This window comes from Artemia franciscana, chromosome 2 (genome assembly GCF_032884065.1).
Source record: "Artemia franciscana chromosome 2, ASM3288406v1, whole genome shotgun sequence".
In the NCBI taxonomy this organism is placed as follows: domain Eukaryota; kingdom Metazoa; phylum Arthropoda; class Branchiopoda; order Anostraca; family Artemiidae; genus Artemia; species Artemia franciscana.
Genome location: NC_088864.1, coordinates 18,641,619 through 18,667,551, shown reverse-complemented (window position 1 = coordinate 18,667,551; position 25,933 = coordinate 18,641,619). Strand labels below are relative to the sequence as shown.

Here is a 25,933-nt window from a genome sequence, read left to right as displayed (position 1 = left end):
ACTGGGAAAAAACCTAATTTGCAGAATTGTTTTTTTTTCTCATTACCATGCTTATAATTCTACCCCTTAGATATAAGCCTTCCTATTCCCCTTGGGCTCCCCCCCCCCCCTAGATTAAAAAAAATACCTTATAAATAAACTGAAACAATTTACAATGTTAATAAAAGAACAACTATTTTCAAAATCTAGGGGGGCGAGGGCAATCTTGTTCTTTTTTCAGTTTTACAACAGAAATACCCCTCAAAAAGCCAACCTGACTGCCTAACCGTAAAACTGATTGGATAATTCAATTTTTTTCCCTCAGAATACCATACGTACAAGTGCTTTTAGTTTTCAGAGAGGGTATTTCTTACTTCCTTTATTCTTGAAAAACATCAGTGGAATGATGTGGTTTTGAATATACTATGGTTCCTCCAATAATACTTATATTGCAAGTTATTGATTTAAACAGCCTACTACCTGGCTAACTTTCTTATGACGAGGCGGTGTGGGATGATAATAACAGATTTTGAGTATAATTTAAGCTAAAAGTATAACGCATTTAGCGAATTTTCTTTCAAAGATCTATATAGGAAAAGGGGCAAGATGTGTAAGGAGGGGTCATATTTGAATATCGGAATTGGACTTTGGTGACTGGGAAGCACAACGAACTGAGGTATTTCAGTAGTATGAAAAGAAAACCGAACTCCGGCCAGTTTACGATATACCACATGATCAAACTAGGTTTTGACCAATGTCAAATGAGATTAGTAGTAAAAAAAAGACGCAAGATTTTTGACATTTTTTCCCATCAGATTGCTAGATTTAAGCGTATGTTTATAACAGCATAAATAATGGATGTGGTTCTTTCCAAATTTAATCTTCTCTGATCAAAAGAGCGCTTAGCCTATCCTGACAATTAATAGATTACTTTTGAGCTGATTCTATCAAAACTATTCAAATAGCTCTACGAAAGATACACTTTTTTCAAACCAGAATGTTTAGTATTTGAGCGGGTGTTGTAGAAAAGGAATAGCTGATTAAAATGTGAATTATAGCCCTGATCAGTGAATTGAAAAAAATCGTATTTTCATTAAAGATGGTAAAAAGAACATAAATCACCTTACAGATCATGCGGGCTACCACTTAAATAAACTACACACTTTGGACCGAAGTTTCACTCATTATTTTCGTTTTACTTTTTTTTTTAAATTATAACTTCTCAATTTTATCAGACATCTCAATTTTATCAATGAAGAATTTTTTTGCAATTCTTTCCCTTTTTTTATCAAGACAGTGGCTTAAAAGTTTACCTGAGAAATATATTCGTCTGGAAAATGATTTTCAACCCACTTGTAGTATCGCTAAAATTTAATTTGGATTTTTTAAATTTATATGAAATATAATAGAACAAATAAAAACGGATTGCAATAAAGAAGAACAAAACAAGTTTGGAGATGTGACTTGGACTTGGATTCGAAAGCGTGTTAGAAACTGCAATGAAAAATAAAGAGTTTTTTTTCCAAGGACAATTTATTTTCGCAAGGACAAGTTACGTTTTTCTATTAAACAGCCGTCCTTTGATTCTTAAAAATTCCTTTCAAGCATATTACAACTAAAAAGGAACTCGTTTTAAGGGAGTGACTATCCTATCCTAGCAATTTCAGCCATGTTATCCCCTTGACTTATTGTATTATTTTACATGCATGAACTGTAACACAATTACTGCTCCTGCATATAACATTAGATGATAATATCAATAATAAAACATTATAAGAATTTGCGGATCTTTTAATTACTTTCAGTTCTTTACATAACATCCGAAAACAGCTGTTAGCGACAGAGAAACAAAGTAAAGGATATAAACTACAACAGTCTTAAAAAAAGCCCAGAAATAAGTCAAAATTACCTTCAAATTTCGGTTTTAAAAATGGGGCAAAGTCACAGTTCCAGAAAGGGAATAGTTTGAATGTCCTTTCCAGAGATGGAATATGACCTTGAACTAGCCAACGGACGAAAAAATGGAAATGGCTGATTTCAATAAAATGTAAATGGTAATCTCATCTCCTATTTTGAAGCAAACCGATGCCGACTTCCTTAAATATTATGAAAGGTTGAAATCACCGCCATCTACATTCTTTCATTTCTATAACCTAATCCAAAGAGTAGTATATAACGTCCAATGATTGTGTTGGTGAATGTTCCAAAAGACAGGAGTAATTTTGGATGCCCTCTTCAAGGCCAAAATATTTCTTGCCATTTCTTGGATAATCTTTAAGAGAATGAGATGAGGAATGAAGCTTTGTTATATACAAAACCAATCTTCGCACCAGTTAACTGATAAATTAAGCTGATGGTGAATTGAAGTTGAATGGTAGATGGTGTTGGATGTACAAGTGGATGTTTTAAAGATGTTAAAAACCTGGAAAAGGGTGGTGATAAGAGCTATTGTTAAAATTAGCAGTTTTCAACTTACATTAAACATCTAAAAATATTGCTGTGAATAAAATAATATACGGAGTGGAAACAGTTTTAACTTCATTGAAAAGAACTGAATAAAAATTACGTTAAAATTTACCGTATGTTGTTAAACTTCATTTTACAGAACTAACATCATGTTGATGCTATGTTTTTAAACAAAAAAATTTTGTAATCTATTATATTTTACGTTTAGAAAGGCTTAAAAATTTCAGCAATAAGACGATTAAAGCGCTACGAAACATGGGCAAGTTTATGATAGGAGACTTTTTTATCACATTTTTTTTTTTTTATCACACACTTCAGCTATTTGAAAAACGAGGGACTAAATCAAAACTTATGAGCACTTTAAATTAGGGAAAATATCCAGAACCATTAGATATAAATAGGAGAATAGACAGACCTCTGCCTTCGGAAATCACCACGACCTTCTCTATCTCTGTACGAATTCCTAGAGTAGCCATCCTCTCGGTAGCTATCACGGCGATAGTTATCGCGACGATCAGTCCTTGTTTTGCCGTTTGACATTTCTACTTTGATTCTTGATCCATGGAGTCGTCTAGGTTTAAAATCAATCATGAATAATTTCAATAAAAAGTGGAATACAAATATAACAATATTGAAGGTGAGACAATAAAATAAGTTATTGACTTTATTTAACAATATAAGCGTCATAACAAAAAGCCGCAGGGTCGGGTGCTATCATTAAATGCTCATATTTGTCTTTTACCGAATCTCTGGATTGTAAAACATCCAACAACAGAACAGCATGATCTTGTAAAATACAAACCGGACGAATTATGGGAGAAAAACTACCATTTATAGCTGATTCAGTAAAGGTAACGATTATTTTGAAAACAAATTTACATGAATAACTAAAAGATATGACAAAAATTTTAGCATGAGCGTCGTAAAACACAGTTCCAAATTCTACCCCAATTTGTAAGGAAGAATTCTTTGGAATGTATAATTTTGTGTCTGTAATTGGAGGGCCCAGAACTGGGCCCCAGAACCCCTGTTTTGGAGTCTAAAAGGAATATTAGACATATTGCACCTCTTTCGACTCCCGATATTTCAGGGGTCATTTAGGAAATTGTCTTAAATGGCCAGATGACTGTCCTAAACACAATAAGAATACATTACATGCTTATTCGTTTCAACCAAAGTTGCAAAATGACAATACGAGTGTCCTAAAACAAAATGCGTTAGGTAATCAACATTTTTAACAAAAGGCTTCCGATTTCTTTTATTTTCATTTTGTATGTTATGCTTACAAGCTTTTAGGCTTACAAGCAACTGGATGAATAAATAAATAAAATGGATTAGCCTACTACCACTCCAAATAGTGGTGGTATATCCGCAACAATTCCTCCTATAGCAACTAGTACCACCATTTCCACTCTTATCTTGACTGCTTTAACTGCGGTTACAATATAACCATAACTACAGAGCTTCCATATGTTCACAGGGCCAAAAATAGAGACTTATGGACCTATTTCATCTGGAACAGGGACCTCTCTAGGGACCAACTCAGTTTCAGAAATCTTTGGAGAGGCCAAGCACTGAATACAAACAAAAATTAGACTTGTATGACGGAAATAAATAAATAGAGCAGCAAATTCATGTGGGGGTCTCCTAATTAAAACAAGCAGTAAATAAATTCGATTATTGATTTGAACCAGCTGAGAAACAGACAAATTGAGGGTAAAAGCAAGAAGTGTATGTTTTCAAGACCTGTCCCAGTCCTTCTACAGTTGTTTCTTTTTATGTCCTTTTCTATTTGCACATTCGAACAAGTCACTTTCAAAAGCATAAGAACACAGATGATAGTAATCTCAAAACAATAACAAAAAGTAAAAAACACAGCCTATACTTCTGTGCATTTAGTGCTGACTTCTGCTGAAACAGGGATGTAATCTGCAACTGTTTCCTTTATTCAATCTTCTTTTGAGTGGTTTCAAGGTGGCTACTACCTGTTTTTCCTTCTACATCGAAAGCCTGCCCCACTTTATTGTTTTTTTCCTTTCAAGGCTTTTAGCTACTCTAGGTACAGACCGTGATTTTTAAAGCAGACTCTGCAAGTTTTATCAAATCTTCAGAGAAAGAGAAATCTTTTATATGCCCTCCCAGTGTGCCTAGCGCCTCATTTACAAATGGCTGTGCAATCAAATTTAGCTCATTAACAGAAGTTCTTTCTCTCATGAGTATCCACTCAGGGTTTATTGCGGGGTCACCAAACTCAACACTGGTAGACAGGGGGTGAAACTCCAGAATTTTTATTGGGAGAAAGGGGCAAGAGGAGTCTATATTCTGATAGTTAAGGAGCATGGGATAATTAATCATTTTTTCTCCACATTATTGGTAGAGGGCAACTGCCCCCTCCCCAAATGACGCCCCTTCCTGGCAACGTATAATACGCTCTGAGCAGAAACTGGTTTGGAAATCTCACCAGGGAGAGGAAAAGTTAAAGCTTTTTAGAGCTAGAGAGTTTTATCGGTTGAGAATCTCCCCGGTAACCAGTAGGTGCTTTAATTCATTATACTTTTAGTTTTTATTAATGTTTTCTCTCTTTCAAATGAACTACTCTCAAATATATAAAAAATCAGCAGCCAAATAGAATTTTTATGAAGCATGAATCTATGTTTACGAAACAGCCTTGTTAGTTACAGAGAAAAAACAATTGGTAGTAATGTTTCAGCACGGATACAATAGATTGAGTTTTCAGTAGACCACAACTGAACACCAGTCTTTAAGTTTTAGAGGGTAGCAGTTCAACTCTTAAATTGCGATATTTCTGGTCAGTTTACGTATGACTTCATAATTCTCTATAATTTTCATTCATTATGGTTGAAGCTTAACTTCTTTATCAGGGAAATTTCACCCTTTTCTTAGGATTTAGCATTACTCTTTATTTTAAAAAAAAGGAAACACGTCCATGCAACCCATGCAAAAATGTACATCCTTGTTCTTAAAAGTGAGGGACTCTAAATCACCAATTAGGTTTTTCAACAATGAGAATCTCTATTATATATTTTTTGTCGAATTTGATGTCAGCTTGCGGGGGCGTCGTGCACTTAAAAAAAATTGTAACTACAAATTAACGGTCAGCATGATCTGAATGATAATCGTGTTCCGAGAGTAACACTTTGGTTTTGTCGTGTTTTTTTTCCTAGCACCCCGATTTCAGCTTATTCCTAGAAAGTGGTAAAGGTCTAACCTCTGCGGTTTTTACGGAAAGTGTGGACCTTAAGCCGGATTGATGAATATGACTTTGCACTTTGGAAAGCTTCGTGGAACTCTTGCCTGGGGCCAAAAATCTAATGCTTCTACCCATTTCTGTTTGTGATTTCAGCTGAGTTTATCATTCGGTTTTTCGCACTTGGGATTGCGGTAAAGAAATGTTATCAAATGTACCTCTTAAACTTTAAAAATTCTCTCATTGCTAAAGAAATTAGAGTTTATCCTTTGCTCCTTTCTAAGTAATGACATTAGGAACTTGACCTACGGCAAAAAAGTCAACTTTTGAACTAAGACAGAAAGATTTTTTTTTCCGACGGCAGTCGATAGCTCTTGATGAGCTGGTCAAATTACATGCAATCAATTTTTTGGTAGGAAAATTCCTTCATGAGATATACTAGTTTGAAAATTTAAAGGGGTTGACGACTTCAGTAGTAAGGTACACACAGAAACCAAAAGTAGGCCGATACCAATTGTGAGACATATAGGGGAGTTTTAAGCAACAGTAGGTTGTTAGCTCATAATCATCTTCGGTAATGAGGGGTTCGCACATTTTGCTAGTTGGTGTACCTATTATGTGTTCCCGGTGTATTTGATTGTAAGACCAATTTGATTCCAGTGGTAAGACATATTACTTGTAAGTAATAATCGGCTCTTCGGCTACAATCATCTTCAGCAATGAGGAGTTTGCAACTTGTGTTAGTTGCAACGAGGGGTTTGCAACTTTTGCGAGTTGGTTTACCTAGTATTCATTTTAAGATCCTTACAGATTAACAAGTTCAGCGTTTAATCGAAGTGAGGAAATAAAACCAAAAGTGTTACTCTCGCGACACTTTACTCGGCGGAGCCAAACAAAGGTTGCCGAAACACCTCTCTTTGCTCATGCAACGTATATCTAATTATAGTTTTAAAATAATGTTATATGTGAAATAGTTATCCCTAGATATTTTCTTTAAAAACCTATTTTTAAGCTTTGGCTACAGAGAGACGTGGTTTGCTCTTCATTATGTTGCACCTGTTATTGATAACACGATTTTTTTTTCGTTTAGTTCAAGAAAATTCCACTTATTCTAAACACAAGGTGCAACTACCTTATTTTCTTAGAAGACGTGGCGTTACCTAAATGGTGACCAGAGACAAGTGTTAATCTACACTTCATTTCTATCAACTTCATGCATTTTACATGGATGGTTGAACATCTAATCAGACAGAAATACGCCTGGTTCAAAAAATTGCTAAGAATGGAATCACAGGTCGGAAGCTATTGCCCTGAAAAATTCTTGAACTGAATTAAGCTGTCTTAAGTTTTTTTTTTGTGATCCGAACAATTCTGGAAAAAAACGTGAATACAGTGTTTTTTCATCCCCTGGCAATGTGTTTCTATATTTGTTAAAAAAGGCAAAATGTATAAATAGAGCAGCATTGTCTACAGCTCATAAAAAAACTTCACTACATTCTTTTGTCTTGTTGATCTGACTGTACATTTGAATAAATTATTTTATTTCCCCAATAAAAAACAAAACAAGGTATTAAAATGGAGTAATAACAAAAAAAAAGGAAAGAAAAATAAACACATTTGTATTTCACAAAAAAACATTCAATCAACTATTTTCATGACCTAGAATATTCATAAGCCGAGACTGTCGATTTACAATAACAACAAAGGCTTGAGTTACACCAAAACTAGACACGAGCCGTCGGTAGCTCTTCCATAAAGGGATACCTAATAGAAACTTCGCATAACGGAAATTTAGTCGGTGGATAGCTATATTCTCAGTTAGACTAAACAGTTCCCAGAAGGGTGCTAATGCTAATAAATTGGGCACAGCAAGTGCATTATATATATTTTCTAGAATTGTCTGCTTTTGCCTAGACCTGCACGAAACAAGACGTCCCAACGTCCTTTGCAATCTTTCACATAAAAACTCAGCCGGAGGAATCTGGTATACGTCAAGCTAGAAACAATTAGCAGTCTAAGGCAAGTAATACAATAGACGAAAGTTTTAAAAGATGCGATCCAAGCCGAATATTTTCTGCAGAATAACGAGCAGTCGACTTTTCTACTACAACAACAATTTCACTCTTTTCTGGGTTAGACCTAAAGCCATTCTTCTTATAATCATAACTTTGAGTATCAAAAGTTCTCTTCTAAAGCAGCATAAGTCCTACCAAGGTTCAATATATCATCTGCATAGTTAGCCAGTGACAGGTCAAGATCTCTAAAAATAAAACTAGTTGCAACCTTTATTTGGGCCCCCAGTACACTACAATTATAGATACCACCCTGTCGAAAAACATATCACAGTCTTATACGAACCTGAGAAAGCTCATAACCATTAGGAACCGGCACTTTAACAACACCATACAGTTTACTGTACATATCATGCTGAAATAAAAGGTACCTACAGGCATGGAAAGATAAAATTGTTAGAATTGCTTTAAGGATACTTACAAACCATCAAGATGGCGACACGATTCCTCGGCATCCCTGGGATCTTCAAATTCAATAAATCCAAAGCCAGGAGGATTTCGGGCAACCCAAACATTACGCAAAGGTCCATATCTGGCAAACAAATCTTCAACCTCATATCTGTCAACTTCACGACTTAAATTGCCAATGTATACCTTGCATGCGAGGTCCCAATCTCTGTGATGCTTTGACATATTATACCAATAAAAATGTGGGCCAGAAACTAGAAAACAAGAATGTTTTTTTTTATTCTTCTTTAAGAAAGTAAGTAATGGGGGAGGGGGTCTAACAAAGTACTGAAATCAACGAAAACTAAGCAGTTTCCAAGAGTAGAGGTCAAAGCGGCCACTTTATGTGCAACTAAAAAGAGAAACTTATTTACTTAATTTGTTGCAATATCATTTTAGGTGCTTCCAATGTCATGAAAAGTCCTAAGCCTACTGGGTGGTTAGATTAGTACCCTTCATGATCATGGAAACATCTGCCTGCCTCTATCTCTCTCTCTCAAAAATTAAAGATTTCTACCAATGTATCAGACATTTTGCAACACCCCAAGATAGAAAAAAAGAGGTTATTAACATTTCCATTATCACACAAACCTCATGCAATAGTGGTTAAATTTGCCCCCAAATACAGAATAGGGGCCAACAAGCAAAAAAGAAGAGTTTGGCGATAATCAATAGAAATAAGTTTCTTGGTGGAATTTGTGGTCATTTGCCTATTAATGGCACGACATTTAAAGTGTCTGGGAGGAGGGATGGGGGGGGGTAATTCTGGAAACAGAAACATCCAATTTTAGTGAGTAACAAAAATTTTGATAACAAAAAATATCCAGTTTCAGTGAATAAATTTAGAAAAAGCAAGATAAAATTTAAGACCTGCACAGCATTTTTAACCAGTTTAAAATCAAACATTAATAGCATGCTTTTCTTTCAGAAAATTTCCCTTGGGCAGGTATGCAAGAATTAATCTAGGGGAGGGTCCAATTTGGCAAAACAGGAAAAGACAGAAGTTGTACATGAAAGTTACGAGAAATTATGAAATTAATCGTTAAAATAATGAGACTTTAAGGGGTCTTCAGCAAGAAAGAGGGGGAGCAGTCGCATATTTAGAGGGGAGCTCGGGTGCCCGGCCCTCAAGCCAAATTCCCTAAGATTTTCTTTTTCAAGAGTTAAATGTCATGCTCTCCGCTTTGATTTTTTTGTATACTCTGATAATTTATTGGAAGTGCAACACAGCAATAACATTTGTCTGGGTCTACTTCCTACACTTTAAAGAACTCTGTCAAGTACTTAGTCAAGAATTCTCATCCCCTCAGCCATTCCATCCATTTGCTCAAGTCTTTTTTCATACTTATTATGATTACGTTTGATCAGGTTGAAAGCTGTGCAAGCTTCATTGCTAGTATTTGACTTTTTAATAATCTTAAAAGCGTAAACCTATCACAAATAATTATCAACATATAAATGAAAGTCAAAACGAACAGATATCAACAATAATAGGGTCGATAAGCCCACGCCTTTTCAAAATCAGGACATAACTTGCGCTTTACTGAAATTAAATAAAAAAAAACAAGTTTTTTCAACTGAAAGTAAGGAGTGACATCAAAACTTAAAACGCACAGAAATTACTTCGTATATGAAAGAGGCTGCTTCCTCATCAACGCCCCGCTCTTTACGCTAAAGTTTGACTCTTTCTCTCAATTCTTCTTTTTAAAACAGTAAAAAACTTTAGCGTAAAGAGCGGGGCGTTGATGAGGAAGCAGCCTCTTTCATATACGAAGTAATTTCTGTGCGTTTTAAGTTTTGATGTCACTCCTTACTTTCAGTTGAAAAAACTTGTTTTTTTTATTTAATTTCTGAACGTTTTTGAATCAATGCATGTTTTGATTTTGGCTCTCCGCAGAGGAATAATCAAAACGAAATTTGCATATTTTTTTTTTTTGGCTCAATGGCTTTCTCATAATTTTGATCGAATGATTTTGAGAAAAAAAGAGCGGGGGACGAAGCCTAGTTTCCCCCCGATTTTTTGGTTAATTAAAAAGGCAACTAGAACTTTTAATTTTATTTATTGGTAAAAGATTTACGTAACTTATAAATTAGCTTACGTAAAGAACTTTTGTATTCTCATGTTTTTATTACATATATGAGGGAATTCGCCCCATCGTCAGTACCTCGCTCTTTACACTAAAGCTTAAATTTTATCCCAATTCATTAAGAATGACCCCCTGAATCACAAAAGCCGTAGAATAAGTAGTTGAAATTACCGAAAATACTTTAGCGTAAAGAGCGAGGTATTAGAAGGAGGTGAGCCCCTCATATGGGTAATAATTTCTGTTTGTTTTAAGTTTTATTGCTGTTCCTTACTTCCAGCTGAAAAAGCTTTTTCACTTTTATTTTTTAATTGTTTTTTTTAAATAATGCTAGTAAATCCTGCTCTCCCTTCATGGAAATTTTCTTCTCCCATTACAAATTCTCGAAGGAAGTTCCCCCAGCATATCCCCCTCTTCTCAACCCCTCCCCCAAACCAAAAAAATCCTCTTGAAAACGCCTGTATACTTCCCAATAAACATTACTATATGTAAGCACAGGTCAAAGTTTGTAACTTGTTGCCCCTCCCACGGGGACTGTGGGGGAGTAAGTCGTCCCCAAAGACATAGTTGTAAGGTTTTTCGACTACGCTGAATAAAATGGCTATCTCAGAATTTTGATCCGTTGACTTTGGGAAAATAATTAGCGTGGGAGGGGGCCTAGGTGCCCTCCAATTTTTTTGGTCACTTAAAAAGGGCACTAGAACTTTTCATTTCCGTTAGAATGAGCCCTCTTGCAACATTCTAGGACAATTGGGTCGATACGATCACCCCTGGAAAAAAAAAAAAAAAAAAAAAAAAAAAAAAAAAAAAACAAACAAACAAATAAACACGCATCCGTGATCTACCTTCTGGCAAAAAATAAAAAATTCCACATTTTTGTAGATAGGAGCTCGAAACTTCTACAGTAGGGTTTTCTGATACGCTGAATCTGATGGTGTGATTTTCGTTAAGATTCTATGACTTTTAGGGGGCGTTTCCCCCTATTTTCTAAAATAACGCAAATTTTCTCAGGCTCGTAACTTTTGATGGGTAAGACTAAACTTGATGAAACTTATATATTTAAAACCGGAATTAAAATGCGATTCTTTTGATGTAGCTATTGGTATCAAAATTCCATTTTTAGAGTTTTGGTTACTATTGAGCCGGGTCGCTCCTTACTACAGTTCGTTACCACGAACTGTTTGAAAACAACAACAACAAAACTGAACGAGGATTGTCAGTTTAATATACATATACTGATATTCATTCCTTAGAGTCTTAGTTTTTGTATTTATTAAAGTAAATAAAAAATGAAAACGTTTAAAACATATTTTATTTTCAGTACAGCGCAAAATCATATTCTGGTCTTGAGAAGGCATGAGTTATCAGCCCTCCTAATGTTAGTTTTTACTCGTTTCGGATTTGACTTGTATATTTGTTTTTTGTAATTTCTGTTAGCTTTGAGCTTCATTTATTTATGATTTGTGGTAGTTTTACGCTTAGAAGATTATTTCATTATTTCTACTAATTTTTGGCTTAATGGAGCTCTCCCCATTTCTTTAAAAAACTCGTTTTGTGGAAAAAGTTTTTCAAATTAATTTCAGTTCGTTTTTATTGACATAGTCTTTTTCATGAAAAAAAGATATTTTATATCTTTTCGTTTACTTTCTACAAGAACCCATAGTTTGGCTTGGTATTAGTATGTTAGGAGAAACTTTTTCAACAATTTTTAATCCTGACACAAATAGTATTTTTGATTCAATTATATATCTGCTCGAGTTGACCTGAAAAAGAAATCTTAATATCATTTCCAAGAGATTCTATCAATGTTCTTTGACAACCTGGATACACTTAAACTCTGTTTATTTACTTGAACTGTAAGAACAGAAGAAGTAAAAGTAGCAGCTCTAAAACCTTCAACTTAATACCCCCAGTCGTTCTTGATATATTGCTGAAGTGTCTTATTGGCAACAATAAACACGATCCCTTTTGATTTAGTTTTAAGGCATAATGGCCCAATTGCATTATTGCGGGGGGTTGACATTAAGAATATCCCTAAAGATATAGTTGCTGGACCGTTCTACTATGCTGAACAAAAAACAAAATTTTGATTGGATGTGTTTGCAAAATGAATGGGCACTAGAATTTCAATTTTGAATCCAATTAGTTCCTGTAAATGTTTCAATATTTCTAGTTATTAGAGATTGGTGCTGCCTATGAAATTGCTTATATGCCCTTTTGAAAACCTACATACATACAGTTTATTCGTTTAATTGAAGTTCCCCCTAAACGTTCTCTGAAAGTTTCACCCTAATACCCTTAGCATCATTTATTAAAGTAATGGTAGTACTTAAACTATACACAAAGTGCCTTCTGGCTAGTTTAAAATTCCCCACAACTTACTCTAAAGGGTCTAAATTAATAAATATAAGTTATTCTTGAGATACTGCTTTGTCACCTTTTTGAAAGTTCACATGCTCATAGTTTGTTTTGATTTAGTTCAACATCCACCTAAACATTCTTTATATTTGATTACTGAAGACATTGTTATGTGCTCTTTGGACTATTGGTTTCAATAGGGATATCTCACAATTTCAATGAAATGCGTTTGGGGAAAAGAAGATGTCAGGGAGGGGTGACCTTTTCCCTCCATCAGTTTTGAATCTTAAAAGGGAACTAGAACTATGCATTTCAAATCAAATGAGCCTCCTCTAAAGTTCAGAAGACCATTACTTCCATAAAGACCTTACATGCCCCTGGGGCATAACTTACAACTTTTACTCCCTGAACTGGGGGATTGTGTCAACCCCAAAGGCCTTGTTATTATATTATCTTTGGACTATTTTGGAACAAATGGCTATCTAAAAATCTCTTTCGGAAGCATTTGGGAAAACATGACATGGGGAGGGGGTAGCTACCCTCTGATAATTTCGGCACTTAAACTTCCGATTTGCAATCCAATGAGCCCCATCCAAAGTTTATACGACCATCCTTCTCGTTAAAACCTTATATGTCCTCGGGGCATAACTTACAACCCTCTCCCTAAGGGCTTTGGGGGGAGAGGTGTTCTCATCCTCAAAGACATACTCTCTGGATCCTTAAACTACATCAAACAAAATAGTTATTTCGAAATTTTAATTTGAAGTCTTTGGAAAAATAATGGGTGTGGTGGGGGGGGCTGATTAACCTCCAATTATTTTTGACTATTAAAAAGGGCACTAGCCCTTTCGATTTTCAATCGAATGAGCCCTTTTCGAAGTTTCTACGACAACAAATAACCATCTTACAATTTCTATCAGAGGCATTTCGGGAAAATACAACGTGTATGTGTGTGGGGGGGTATCTACCCTTCGATCTTACTTGGACTCTTAACAAGAGCACTATAGCTTTTGATTACCAATTCAATGAGCCCCTCTAAAGTTTATACAACCACACTTTTTATAAAAACTTTTAGGCCCCTAGGGTGTAACTTACAACCCTTGTCATAAGGGCTATGGGGGGTGTCATCCTCAAAGACATAATTTCAGCAACTTTCAATTACGCTAAACAAAATAGATATCTCAAAATTTTGATTGGACATGTTTGGAGAAATGACTGGTGTGGGAGAGTGCTAGTTACCCCTCACACAGACACAAGTTAACAGGTTAAAGCGCAGTAAAACTTCCGATTACCAATCCAATAAGCCCCCAAAGAAGCTTATACGACCACCCTTTCCATAAAAACATTACATGTCCCCAGGGCATAACTCATTACCCCTGGCGTGAGGACTGTTATGGGGGGAGGGGTGGTTTTCATCCTCAAGACTTAATTTTTGGACCTTTCAACTATGCTGAACAAGATGGCTATCTCAAAATTTTGACGGGATGTGCTTGGGGAAATGATGGGTATAGGAGAGTTTGGTTGCTCAGCACCGTAGACATCTTATTAATAACTATTCTGCCTATGCAAAACAAGATCAAAATGTGGTATTTAAATTTGTCTCCTCCTCAGCACCCCCCTCTTCGTCACCGTCCTTGGCTGACATTCCAGAAGCTGAATGGTATGCATATTATGAATCTGAGTTATCTGCCCCTCTTCCCGTCATAGTGCAGTCTTATGAAGTAGCTCTGGATCAGTTTCTGGATGCTCAAAGAAGTCAGTGCGATTCATTTGAAATACAATAAAAAACTTCTTACGGCTCATCTGTCTTTGTTTACGCAGATGGTTTTCACTCCGAGTACCGTTCTTTCTTCTTTTTGCATCAGAGATATGACTCCTATCTCTAAAAAATGGAAACCTAAAGTCCACTGTACATAATTCTGCCCTACTACTGTAGCTACATCCCTTCACAAGCTCTTTGTGCTACTATCTATTAGGGAACTTGAGCAAGTCAGCTGCACCCCTCCCCTCCAGTTCAGATTTAAGCAAGGTACCGGGTGTGCCGTCGCTTTAACCGCTGCTGCAAATGTCCTGATTCATGCGGAATCGTGTGGAGAAAGCTTTGTTTGGGGTGGGGTGATGTCAGACGTGCATTTGACTATCTAATCCATGCAGCGATGCTTCTGAAAGCTGGTAAACGTGGACTGAACCTGGCCATTATTTATTTTCTTCGGGATTTATATTCAAGACTATGTATCCGTCTCATAATATACCCTCAAATAAAGGCATCCCCCCGATTCCACGTACACAACTTATTCCAGTAAACGCCACCGGCAGAAAATTTTCCATCGGGGGGCCACACAGAAATAGCAGTGGCGGTTGGACGACAGGGAATATATTTCAGAATGTTTTTTCGTAGGAACAAGTTTATTTTAAAATACTTTTAGGAAAGAACTCTCATACAAAAAGAGCAATTAAATTGCCTGCAAAATGAAACAAAATATAGTAAATCTTTAAAGATAAGAATTCCTGGCAAAGGGATCAATTTATTTAATAAATAATATATTTGATTATTATGCAATTAATATTAAAAGAATTTCAAACTCAAACGAAAATTACAGAAAGATTTACTGCTTCTGTAAATTATAACGAAGTAGACTTGTCTTTAAGCAATTTCCTATGCCTTAGAATAGTTTACGGAAGGAGCAGAGATTCTCAAAAATCATCCTGCCTGCATAGATACTATAGTTTTGATTTTTTACGGCCATGTAAAATGTACCTCTTTCATAAGAGGACAATTCCCCCCCCCCGAACTTAAATCCCTTATATATTCAGAAATAAAAAAAAAAATGGTGAAAGAAAAACTAAATTTGTATCCAGCTGTCAAATTGACCCTGCTTCTTTTTATTATCCTATTCAACTAAAATAAGATGAACAGGTTTAAAAAAAATCTTATCAAATAGTTTGTGATAAAAAATGGAATTAATAAGTGACTTGGGCTAATATTCACCAAGACTAAAATTGGGATTCTCAAGACAATTGCTACACCGGCAATATTGTTTTTTTTATGCTGATTCTAAATATATAAAATTCTTTCAGTTTATTACTGCCCACTCAAAACTAAAAATCTGAAAAATTTGGCCTTAGTTTTTGAAAAAAGAGGGAACACTCCCAAAAAGGGAAGCCATCTTATTGAAAATCCATTTATTAGATACAGCATATCAGAGAACCCTACCGTCGAGGTTTCGAGCTCCAGTCCTCAAAATATAGAGCTTCGTATTATTTTTAAGAAGAAACATCGTCGATGCATGTTTAGTTGTTTCGCTTTTCCTCAGGGATGATTGTATCAAATTCGAAGGTCCAAGATAACTGGGAGAGAGCTCATTCAAACGTAAATTTAAAGCTCTTTTTAAGTGACCAGACAGGTTGGGAAAGGTTTTGGTTTCTGCCATTTTAGGGAACCAAACTACAACTTTACCCCCAAAAATACGAATTTGCGATCAATTTAAAATTCTGAGAAACTAATTGATATAAAGTATCTATAACGATATTTTAGAGTTCACAGTTGCAAAAGAAGTAATGCAAACTGATAAGCCTAATGTAAAAGAAGTAGCCAAATGTAATGAAATTAGGCTACGTTTGGTGATCAGTAATTGCGTATCAGCTATAATAAGGGGGGGTCACTGTTCAGTTGGGGATAGGGTAGATTAATGGACAAACTGCTTACTCTTCATGAGGCTTCAGATAAATGTTGAAAGAGGTAGGGGGGAGTAGAAACTACACAGCGAAAATATTACATTCCCATGTCCACCAGCACATAGGTGGATAAGGCAAGGCAGGCCATCATCAGCTTCACCAGGAAATTTCTTTGGGGTGGCAAATACTGCTAGGAACTTCGTTTTCGGCAATTTTAAATGGTAATATTTTTCTCTTTCTATTTATTTGAAGTACTTCAATGTATTTAAACAAATTTATGCAATGTATTTATCAATAAGAAAATCCAATTGTAGAGACTGTGATGGCTTCAGTTATGCAGAAGATCAAAAGTCTCACAGAATTTCCATCCATAATAACATTAATACTCCTTTTCATCCAACCAAAATTCTTTAGTAGGAATAGTAACAAGACTTTTTACCAAGATTACTATTCTTCGCCAATTTTTTAAGCATATTTAAATTTTATCCAAAATTGATATTGCAAATTTAAACGTAGGACGGTACTAATCAACATACAATTATTGATTTATACATTTCAAAAGCAATTAACCAGGGATTTAACGGGCCGGTACCTCAAATTATATCTTGGTTAGGCCCGGGTATGATTCTGAAAACAATCAGAAATCGAATAAAAGAAAAGAGCTTTTCAACAGAAAGCAAGGAACAGATTTGAAACCTATTTGAACAAATTACTCATTATATGAAGGGGGCTCTCTCCTCCTTGGCTCCTTACTCTTTACTGAGAAGTTTGGATTTTGTCCAGATTTCTAAAGAAAATTCTTAATTGAAAAAATCCATTCAAAGCCCTGAAACTTATGTTTAGTGAGCAAGACGTTGAGAAGGGAGCAGTCCCCCTTATATACAGAGTAATTCCAATTTGCTTTAAGTTTTAAATTTGCTCCTAACTTTAGTTCAAAAACCTTTTCTATTTGTTTAATTACATTTCATGAAACTGTGAAGTTTTATGAATACAATACGTTTGGTAACGCAAAAAAAGTATCAATATTTCAATGATCTCTCTTTGGATTTCGATGGGTAATCAAACAGTTCGTGGTAACGAACTGTAAGTAAGGAGCGACCCGTTTCAATAGCAACCAATAGTCTAAAATAAGGAATTTTGATAGCAATAAACATATCAAAAGAACTGGCCAATTGTTTACATATAGTAATTGTTATTGGGAAGTATGCATACATTTTTAGGGGTGGGGAGAGAAGTCAAATTTTCTGCTGGGAGGATTTTGCAAGGGGAAAATTTTCCATGAAGAGGGAAGTTTCTAGGGGGTGGACTTTTCAGGGGAAACTTTAAACTGTGGGGATTTGCCAGAATTACTATAGGAAATTTCTTCACGTGTCTTGCTTTCTCGTTACCGATTCGATTTTACGCGTGGAGATGTTGAGGGTAATTGTCCGGGGCAAATTTTCGGCAGGATTGGATTGTCCAGCGGATATTTCTGTGGGGGCGGGGAATTTTTCTGTGAAGTGGAGCCAGGTATCCTGGCATTTAATTAAAAAACGATCCGAAACTAAACATAAAAAATAAGCGTTTACAACTGAAAGTAAGGAGCAACATTAAAACTTAAAACGAATATAAAATTATTGCGTATATGAGGGGGTTGCCCCTTGTCGACGCCTCTCTCTTTACGCTTAAGTTTAAATTGTGTCCAAATCCCTTCAAAACGACTCCTGAAAAACAAGGGTTGTCTAATTAGAACAATAAGTCACTTTTATTAAAGTGCCGAAAACTGTAGCAGGAAGAGCAAGGTGTTGACGAGGGGACAACCCCCTAATATACGTAATTATTTCTGCTCGTTTTATGTTTTAATGTTGCTCCTTACTTTTAGTTGAAAAAACTTTTTTTTATTTAATGAAGTTTAGAGACAAGCATTTTTCTAAACGAAATGGAAAAGTATGTCAATCTAAGTAAAAGTATATAAAAATGTAAAAAGTAAATTATTACAAAAAATACACAAAACAAGAGTCTACTTACAAAAACTAGCCCCAGCATTCAGTTCTGTCGAGCAATCCTGAAGCGTTGGACGGATATTTTTTAACAATATCGATAGTTTTGAACTTGGTTATCAAACACCCAAATATTTAATACCTTTAGACTACTCAGTGTTTATAAAAAGTAACACATTAGCAAAGTAGTTTGTTCAAAGCAAAACATTAAAAATAAGATTAAGAAAACCAAATAAAAAATTTTAATTCAGTATTTTAATTTAATTTTGAATACCAAAAACCAATACATCTGACACCTTTATGTTTCACAGCTGTAATAAATTCTATTTTTTCCAACTGACAACAAGATAAATACACTCATTCCTGGAAAAAATGATAATAAAACACAAAAAAGTATCCATTCAGGGGGAAAATAGAGAAATTTCCAGCATTCCATTCAAGGGAAACATTACTGATTATAGTGGCTTCATATATCATCTCATGGGTACTCTTGCAATGCAAGCAAAAGTTGACGGCGTATTTTTCCAGAAATTGTCCCTTATTAAGTTGTTTTTTTTTTATACAAACTTTCTTGTGTACTAATAACTGCACTAATTACTAATAAACAAATACATATTTAGGATCACCATAAAAAGGTGATTCTTTGATTTAATGTTTTCATTAGTTAGGCTCCTATACTTTTGTTATTGGCAAGGATTGTTATTTACTTACCATTCATTGTTATGAAGAACCTGATTTTTTTTTTTTTTTTTTTTTTTTTTTTTTTTTTTTTTTTTTTCTGCTCCAACGAAATCAAATGGAAAAAAATGTGTAAAACTAGGATGGGTCACTCAGTCACAAATTAGAATTTACATTTCCCTTTTTAAGGGCCAAAATCTGTTGCCAGGCAGCCAACAATTGGGCAACAGACATTTTTTCCAAGGTTTTTCCCTATTCTGCTCACTTCTTTGGTTTCCTTATAATTACTTTATAGTCCCAAATTTAAAGGGGGAGCATGCCCCCCCCTGCCGGCACCCATGATCCCAGTTAAGAAAGGGGCCCGTCCAGGTGTTGTCACCTCTCCTGACCTCTTTAATAACTATGTAATGGAAACACAATATTTGTGCCCACCTTCACTGATTTTGTCTGTAAATCTTTCCTTGGTGTGCTATGCTGACAACATTCTAAACCTCATCAACATATCACCAAAACTTTTGAAATCCTTGAAACGGAATATCAGAAAGTTGGGCTTGAATTCAACTCTTCCAAATCTAATATTCTCCTGTTTAACTGGAAAACAGATACCTCTGCCCCTTTCATCATGCTTGGATCTAGCTCTATTCAACCTACAGATCACCTTATGTATCCAGGTCATCCTATACTTCTTCTATCTGACACACCCAAAAACTTCTTCTTGAACAAATCAGACATAGTATCTCAGCAGCTTACAATTCCATTGTATCTTGTAAACTTCAATTCAACCAACCTCTTCTAGCAAGTGTATACAATGCTGTTGCCATTCCCAATATCCTCTACACTGCATCCTTCTGGAAACTCCTAACTAAAACAGACAAGAGTAAAATCTGATCCATGTTCTTTGTTTTGCCAACTATCTGCTTCATCTGCCTCCATGGTATAGAAATTAGCTTGCTATTGCGAAATTCAAGGTTGCTGACCCAGAGGTTGCCATTGCCAGACAGATAGCAAAACATAATAGGAAAATAGATGGTTGGTCCCACATTTTTAAGCAGTGATGTATTGTGTTTTTCTTTTTCTATGCTCCATCTTGATGTGTGTTTAATTGTGACGAATTTTTCAATAATTTTAAATAATAATAATAATTCAATTCTTGTAAGGTTGTTTAATGTTATTGTTCTGCAGCATATATAGTATGTTCTGCTGTCTTGAAGATTTTTTTGCATATCTCTTTTGGCTCTCACCTTAGACCCAAAACTCGTTTGTGTTTATTCATTATAGTATAACTGATTCATTTACTGCCATTTCAACAAGTATTGTGAATTTTAATGATTAATTTGTCATGACTGGAGCCATATCTTGCACTGGTAAGATAATGGGCACACTAGGAAGTAAACGTTTGTATTTATACTCGTTTTCTTACAAGTCTTTTTTTATTACCACTGCCTGTATTAATCAATTAAATATATATAAATATAAACGTATATTTGCTTGTCTTGTATTTTACAATATTAATTGTTTATCGTTTTATTTTACTGCCCTTTCTTATTGCTTTTGTATGGTAGGTTTTCAGATAAATCAATAATAAAGTTCAAACATGCATACCTTTCTGAATAACATATAATATATGTAAGCATTGTACATATCTAACTTACAAGCCTTAAACTGAGGATTGTGATGAGATTGACATCCCCAAAGACATAATTACTGGACCTTTCAATAGTGCTGAACAAAATAGTTCTCTTAAAATTTTGACTGGACGTATTTTGGGGAACAATTGGCTTGTGGGGGAGTGGCTGGTTGCCCTTCATTTACTTTTGACTATTAAAAAGGGCTCTAGATCTTCTGACTTCCAATCAAATAACTTCATCCAATCTGAAGTTTATATGGCCATCTGTTCTATAAAAACTTTATGTGCCCTGGGTATAACTTACAACCCTTGCCCCTGGGCTCTGGAGGATTCTGTCCATGCTGAATCTATTAGCATATGCTCTTTAAACTATCGTGAACAAAATGGCTATCTCACAATCTTGGTTGGATGGATTTGGAAAAAAGTATGGTGTAAGGGAGGAGTGGGCTACATGTCCTCCATCAAAATAATCAATAACTCAACCTTTCAACTATGCTGAACAAAATGGCTATCTCAAAATTTTTAGTGTATGTGTTTAGGGGAATGAGGAGTGTGATGGAGGGATAGCTGCCTTCTGATCACTTTGATTCTTAGAAAGGGCACTAGAATTTCTGGTTTCCAATCCAATGAGCCCAATCCCAAATTCATACCACCACCCTTTCCATTTAAATATTACTTACCCCACAGTATAACTTACAACCCTTGCCCTTTGGGCTGTGGGGGGGTTGTCATCATCAAATACTCAACAACTGGACCTTTCAACTATGCTGAACAAAATAGTTTTCTCAAATTTGGATTCAAGTTTTTGGGGAAATGATGGGCGTGGGGGAGGTCTGCTGTCCAATCACTTTGATTCTTAAAAAGAGCACTGTAATTTCTGATTACCAATCAAATGAGCCCACTCCAAAGTTTACATAACCACCCTTTCCATAAAAACCTTGTGCTCCTAGGGCATAACTTGCAACCCTTGCCCTGAGGGTTGGGGGGTTGCCATCCTCCAAGACATAATTTTCAGACCTTTCACTATGCTGAAAAAATGGCTATTTCAAAGTTTTAATTGGCTGTGTTTGGGTAAATGATGGGAATGGGGGGGGGGCTGGTTGCCCTTCAATCACTTTAAACTATTAAAAAGGACACTAGCCCTCTCAATTTCCAGTTGCAGTCAAAATATGTTAACTACAATTTACTCTGCAGATTACAGAATTGCTTTCTTAACATGTTCTCTCCTCAATAGCCCCTAATCTAGGCCCATACATGTCATATTAATGATTCCTCTTGACTACTATGGTCCTTGCATTGGCCCTGGAGTGTATTGCTATATCCAGTTATGATATCTGGGTCTCATATTACTAAGGTGAGGTTAATCTCACTGCACCACCACAGAACAATGTTGTCAACTACAAATTTACCTTTTATCATTTATAATGCTTCCTTCAGAAGAGCTGATCATATCCAGTGGTACATTTTATTCTGGTAAAATTAGGTGATCCTAATGTTAAAACTTTTTCCTTCTTCTCCTTCTACAAAGAACACATGGGCTTGCATCATTTGGGGTCCTTGTGGCTTTGAAATTGGTTGATGCTCTTCTATGGCATTGCTTTTTATTCTTCCAAGGAAGGGGGAGAGAACTACTTTGGCTTTTTCATTAAGTCTAGAGGATTTGATAGGATTTCTGCACAACATTAGTCCTCCTTTACCAAATGATATTTAACCAGGGATTTATCTTTTCAGTTGGATGTTTGACTCCTATCCCAAAGAAGGATAAACCCCCTTTTCTGTGTTTGTCTTTTTGCCTAATAGCAACTGCAACTTTATTCTGAAATTTTTTTGAGAATTTGATAATTAATGAGTCACAAACTAAATGTATAGTTCAGGTCCACCAGTTTGGTTTTCAGTCTTGCCTTGGATGTGGTTATGCCCTTTCTGCTTTGGTATCTGCTTTAGTTGATGTAGAAAAAATGTGGTGAAAGTATTGCTTTAGCTGCCCATGATGTAAGACATGCATTTGATTCACTTCTCCACAAGGAGATTATATTTGACTTGGATTTGGCTGGTGTTGACCCAGCATCCTAGCCCCACTGACTGACATGTATGAAAACATGAAAGCAAAACTTAGGCTTCCTCTACTAGCTAATGAGTGCACTAGTCTCTTGTAAAATTTTACTGTTTCTATGCATGGAAATCCTTTTCTTTCAGTAAAGAAGGGGGTAAGACAAGGTGCTATCTTGTCACCAATAGCATTTAATAACAGTAAGACCACAATCAAAGTCACTTATGACTTATATAATGCATGGTATTGATTTGTCTTTTATTAGTTATGCAGATGATGTACTGAGCCTGAGCTGGTCTCTGCATGGGCTAGAAGATAATTTTGTCAAACAAGAGTTTTTTTTTTTTTTTTTCAAACAAGAAAATTTTTGTCTTACAACAACAGTATGCCCATATTGGACTTTAGTTTAATGCTGAAAAGCCTGAAGCACTGCTTTTTAACTTGAAACAGATGCTGGTCAGAGGGTCATACTTGGTGATTCTATTGTTGAGCTTGTGGATGATATTGTACATCTGGGCCTCCCTATTGGATGGTTGATACTAGAGATGCAGTGATTACAACTTTCTCATTTTCAGAAGTGGTCATCTTTTATATATAGCTGTATAGTGGCAAATAAGTAGAAGTTTGATTGCCATCTGTTGGTCTGGGCATAAAATGCTTTGTTCTGCCTTACTATTTGTACCTTAGCCCATTTTGGTACATTTTTACAGCTAAGAATAAACTGAAATTGTATTCACTGTACTACAAGCATGCAAAGTTTAAGCTGTATATACCACTGTGGACAAGAAATAGTTACATGCCAGTACAGTTTTACCAACCCTGAAGATTCAATCCTGTTGCAAACTGACCATTATAATTTGCCTGTCAAGACCCAACCATGGGCCAAGGTTTTACAGTAGTAGTTGGCATATGTTTCTAATTGATGAATTAGTCTCATGTGTCTTTTTTTATTTCTTTTTTTGCTCCATCTGTATTTCTATTGATGGGTATTAAATATACTCATTCATTCATTCAGAGGGGGAAAACAAGGAAAGTATAGGGCACTGCTACCTTTTCTTGGGAATTAAAAGGAAACACTTGGCAGGGGAAAATATTTTGCTGGTCATATTATTATCTTACAAATAAAGTGGATATAGCCTACTACTCAATGCCTTTTTAGCTTGATATTTTCCTGAATCTCAATTTCTTGGTTATTTGTTTAAGCTTGGAGGAGATTACTGTTGACTTTGGACATTCAAACAGGAGATGCTGAATAGTATAATGTACATTGGCAACAGAGAGGGCTTAGGTATTTGTTCCATGAGCATTCTTCCCTCTAGAGAATGACTGCTTTGCTCTTTATGTTCAGAAATGCCAAGTTATTTCTCTAGCCTTTTTAAAATGAGTTTCAGTTGTCTCTAGAGAAGTAAACTGCAATTTGTACATCTAAGTGCGTCCCTAAATGTGGTAGATATAGAGTTTTGGCTTATTGCAGAAGACCTCTGAATTGCCTGTTTGATCTGATAAAAACATATTCCCTAGTGAATTAATTAAGAAATTTCCCATTTCCAATGTGATTCCAATATCTAATGATTCCAAATATCTAAAAGCTGCTGAACTAAAATTTTACTATAGACTAGTAGCCTAGAGTTACCTGAAATTACTAAGAAACCGTTTGCATGGCTGACAGGTTCAAGCTATTTTTTTAGTGTGATCAAGACAAACAACCCAAGATTTATCAAACATAGTCTCGCAGTGATTTTTAGCAATTAAGCATCTTAAACTTGTACCAATTACCACTAAAAAGAGTTACGAATTAGACTACTTTACCTTAATTATTTCTACAGAACACCGACGAGGACTAAACAATCAATCGATTTTTCTTCTTCTATCTTGAGCTTTCGGCATTTTACCTTTCTGAAACTTTGAAGTTGCGTTCAGACCTTGAACTTTATTAGAACCATAGTCAAGTTCAAAGACAAGAAATATGTAATACTTCCTTCTATGCAATGTAAGAAGAAATACTATCATATTTTTTTTATTACAAGCAGTGTTCTGGCAAATACTTTTAAAATGTAGTTAATTACAAATACAAATTTCTCGTACCATAAAATAATTAATTAGTAATTGAAAATACATTGCCAGGGATGTAATTTGTATTTCATTACAAAATACGTATTGAAGATACAAATTACTCTAGCTACAAAATGCCTTTTCTCAAAGCGTACCGTTCATAATGAAAATTCTTACAAAACTCATTATCATAGTTTGAAGCTTGCCTTTAACAACAAAAGTTTCTCAAACTTTTTATCTCCATTCTGACTCTGCTTTGTGGTGAAAATCCAACCCCAAATAGAAAAAAAGTTCTCCTGGAGTAGACAAGGGCGTGGCAGTATTGAACCCTTGAAAAACCCTTGCAACGCCTGTAAATTTTTTCAAGGACTCAATCGAACAGATTTTATTATCCATGAACCTCAACACCTGAACCTTCGTTTTAAAAGCCAAATGAGGAATATATGCTTGTCCCGATGCCATCACTGTCGAAAGTAAAAAGTCATCAGAATCAATGAACGTCACTTTGCTGTGCTCGGTATCCCAATCAGTCAACTGATCATCAGCTTTTGCTACCAAAATATGTTAATTTCCTCAGAAATCACATTATTGATTCGATCATAGATATATCCCGGCATCCATCCATCCGGCATCCAAAGTTTTTTATTGTTTTAAAAAGTAGAGTTGTGAGAAAGAGTCAAACTTTAGCGTAAAGAGCGAGGCATTGAGGAGGGGGCAACCCCTTTCATATACGAAACGATTTCTATTTGTTTTAAGTTTTATTGTCGCTCCTTACTTGTGGATAAAAAAACTTATTTTTTATTTAATTTTAAAAATTAAAAAGACTGTCCATATTCCTTGTGTGCGTTGTTTTTGCGTTTACTTTCGAATTAAAAGTTCCTTCTAGATTATTGCTCATTCTTAGAGGTTTTTAAGCTGACAATTTAAGTTTGCGAGCATGATTCAATAGAAATGAGAATTTCCAATACCAGATTTGTGATACAAACTTACTATAAACGTTTCAACTCATCCAGTCTCACGTAATATGTCGTTTAATAGCTTGGCCTAAGCAATTTTTTCCTTTAAGATTCCATGTTTACAAATTTAGATTATTTGTCAACGAAATGCTTCTTATTCTATAGCGAGTGACCTTATTGTTCCTATGTATATGATCTAAAATTCTAGAAGAAAACACTTCTCAATCTAGCCATTTTAGCAGAAGGATGCAAAAGCAACATGGTCACTATAAATACAGAAACACAAAATTCTAAAGTTATTT

The 25,933-nt window shown here is 35.3% G+C and overlaps 1 protein-coding gene across 2 annotated transcripts in view; it reads right to left on the bottom strand.

Moving 5' to 3' along the window:
* Positions 1-24,530, bottom strand: part of LOC136038093 (RNA-binding protein 1-like) — a 29,899-nt gene extending 5,369 nt beyond the window's left edge. The window contains exons 1-4 of one of the 2 annotated variants that reach the window (XR_010620128.1): positions 24,433-24,530; positions 8,147-8,387; positions 2,861-3,016; positions 1,889-2,401 (exon numbers count right to left, since the gene is read on the bottom strand). Coding sequence is in view for 1 of the 2 variants with exons in the window: in XM_065721109.1 (XP_065577181.1) it covers positions 2,861-3,016; positions 8,147-8,358 (368 nt within the window). In the remaining variant the exon portion in view is untranslated. The remainder of the gene's footprint in view (positions 1-1,888; positions 2,402-2,860; positions 3,017-8,146; positions 8,388-24,432) is intronic. The other variant, XM_065721109.1, reaches the window with a different exon arrangement.
* Between the last annotated feature and the right edge of the window lie 1,403 nt (positions 24,531-25,933).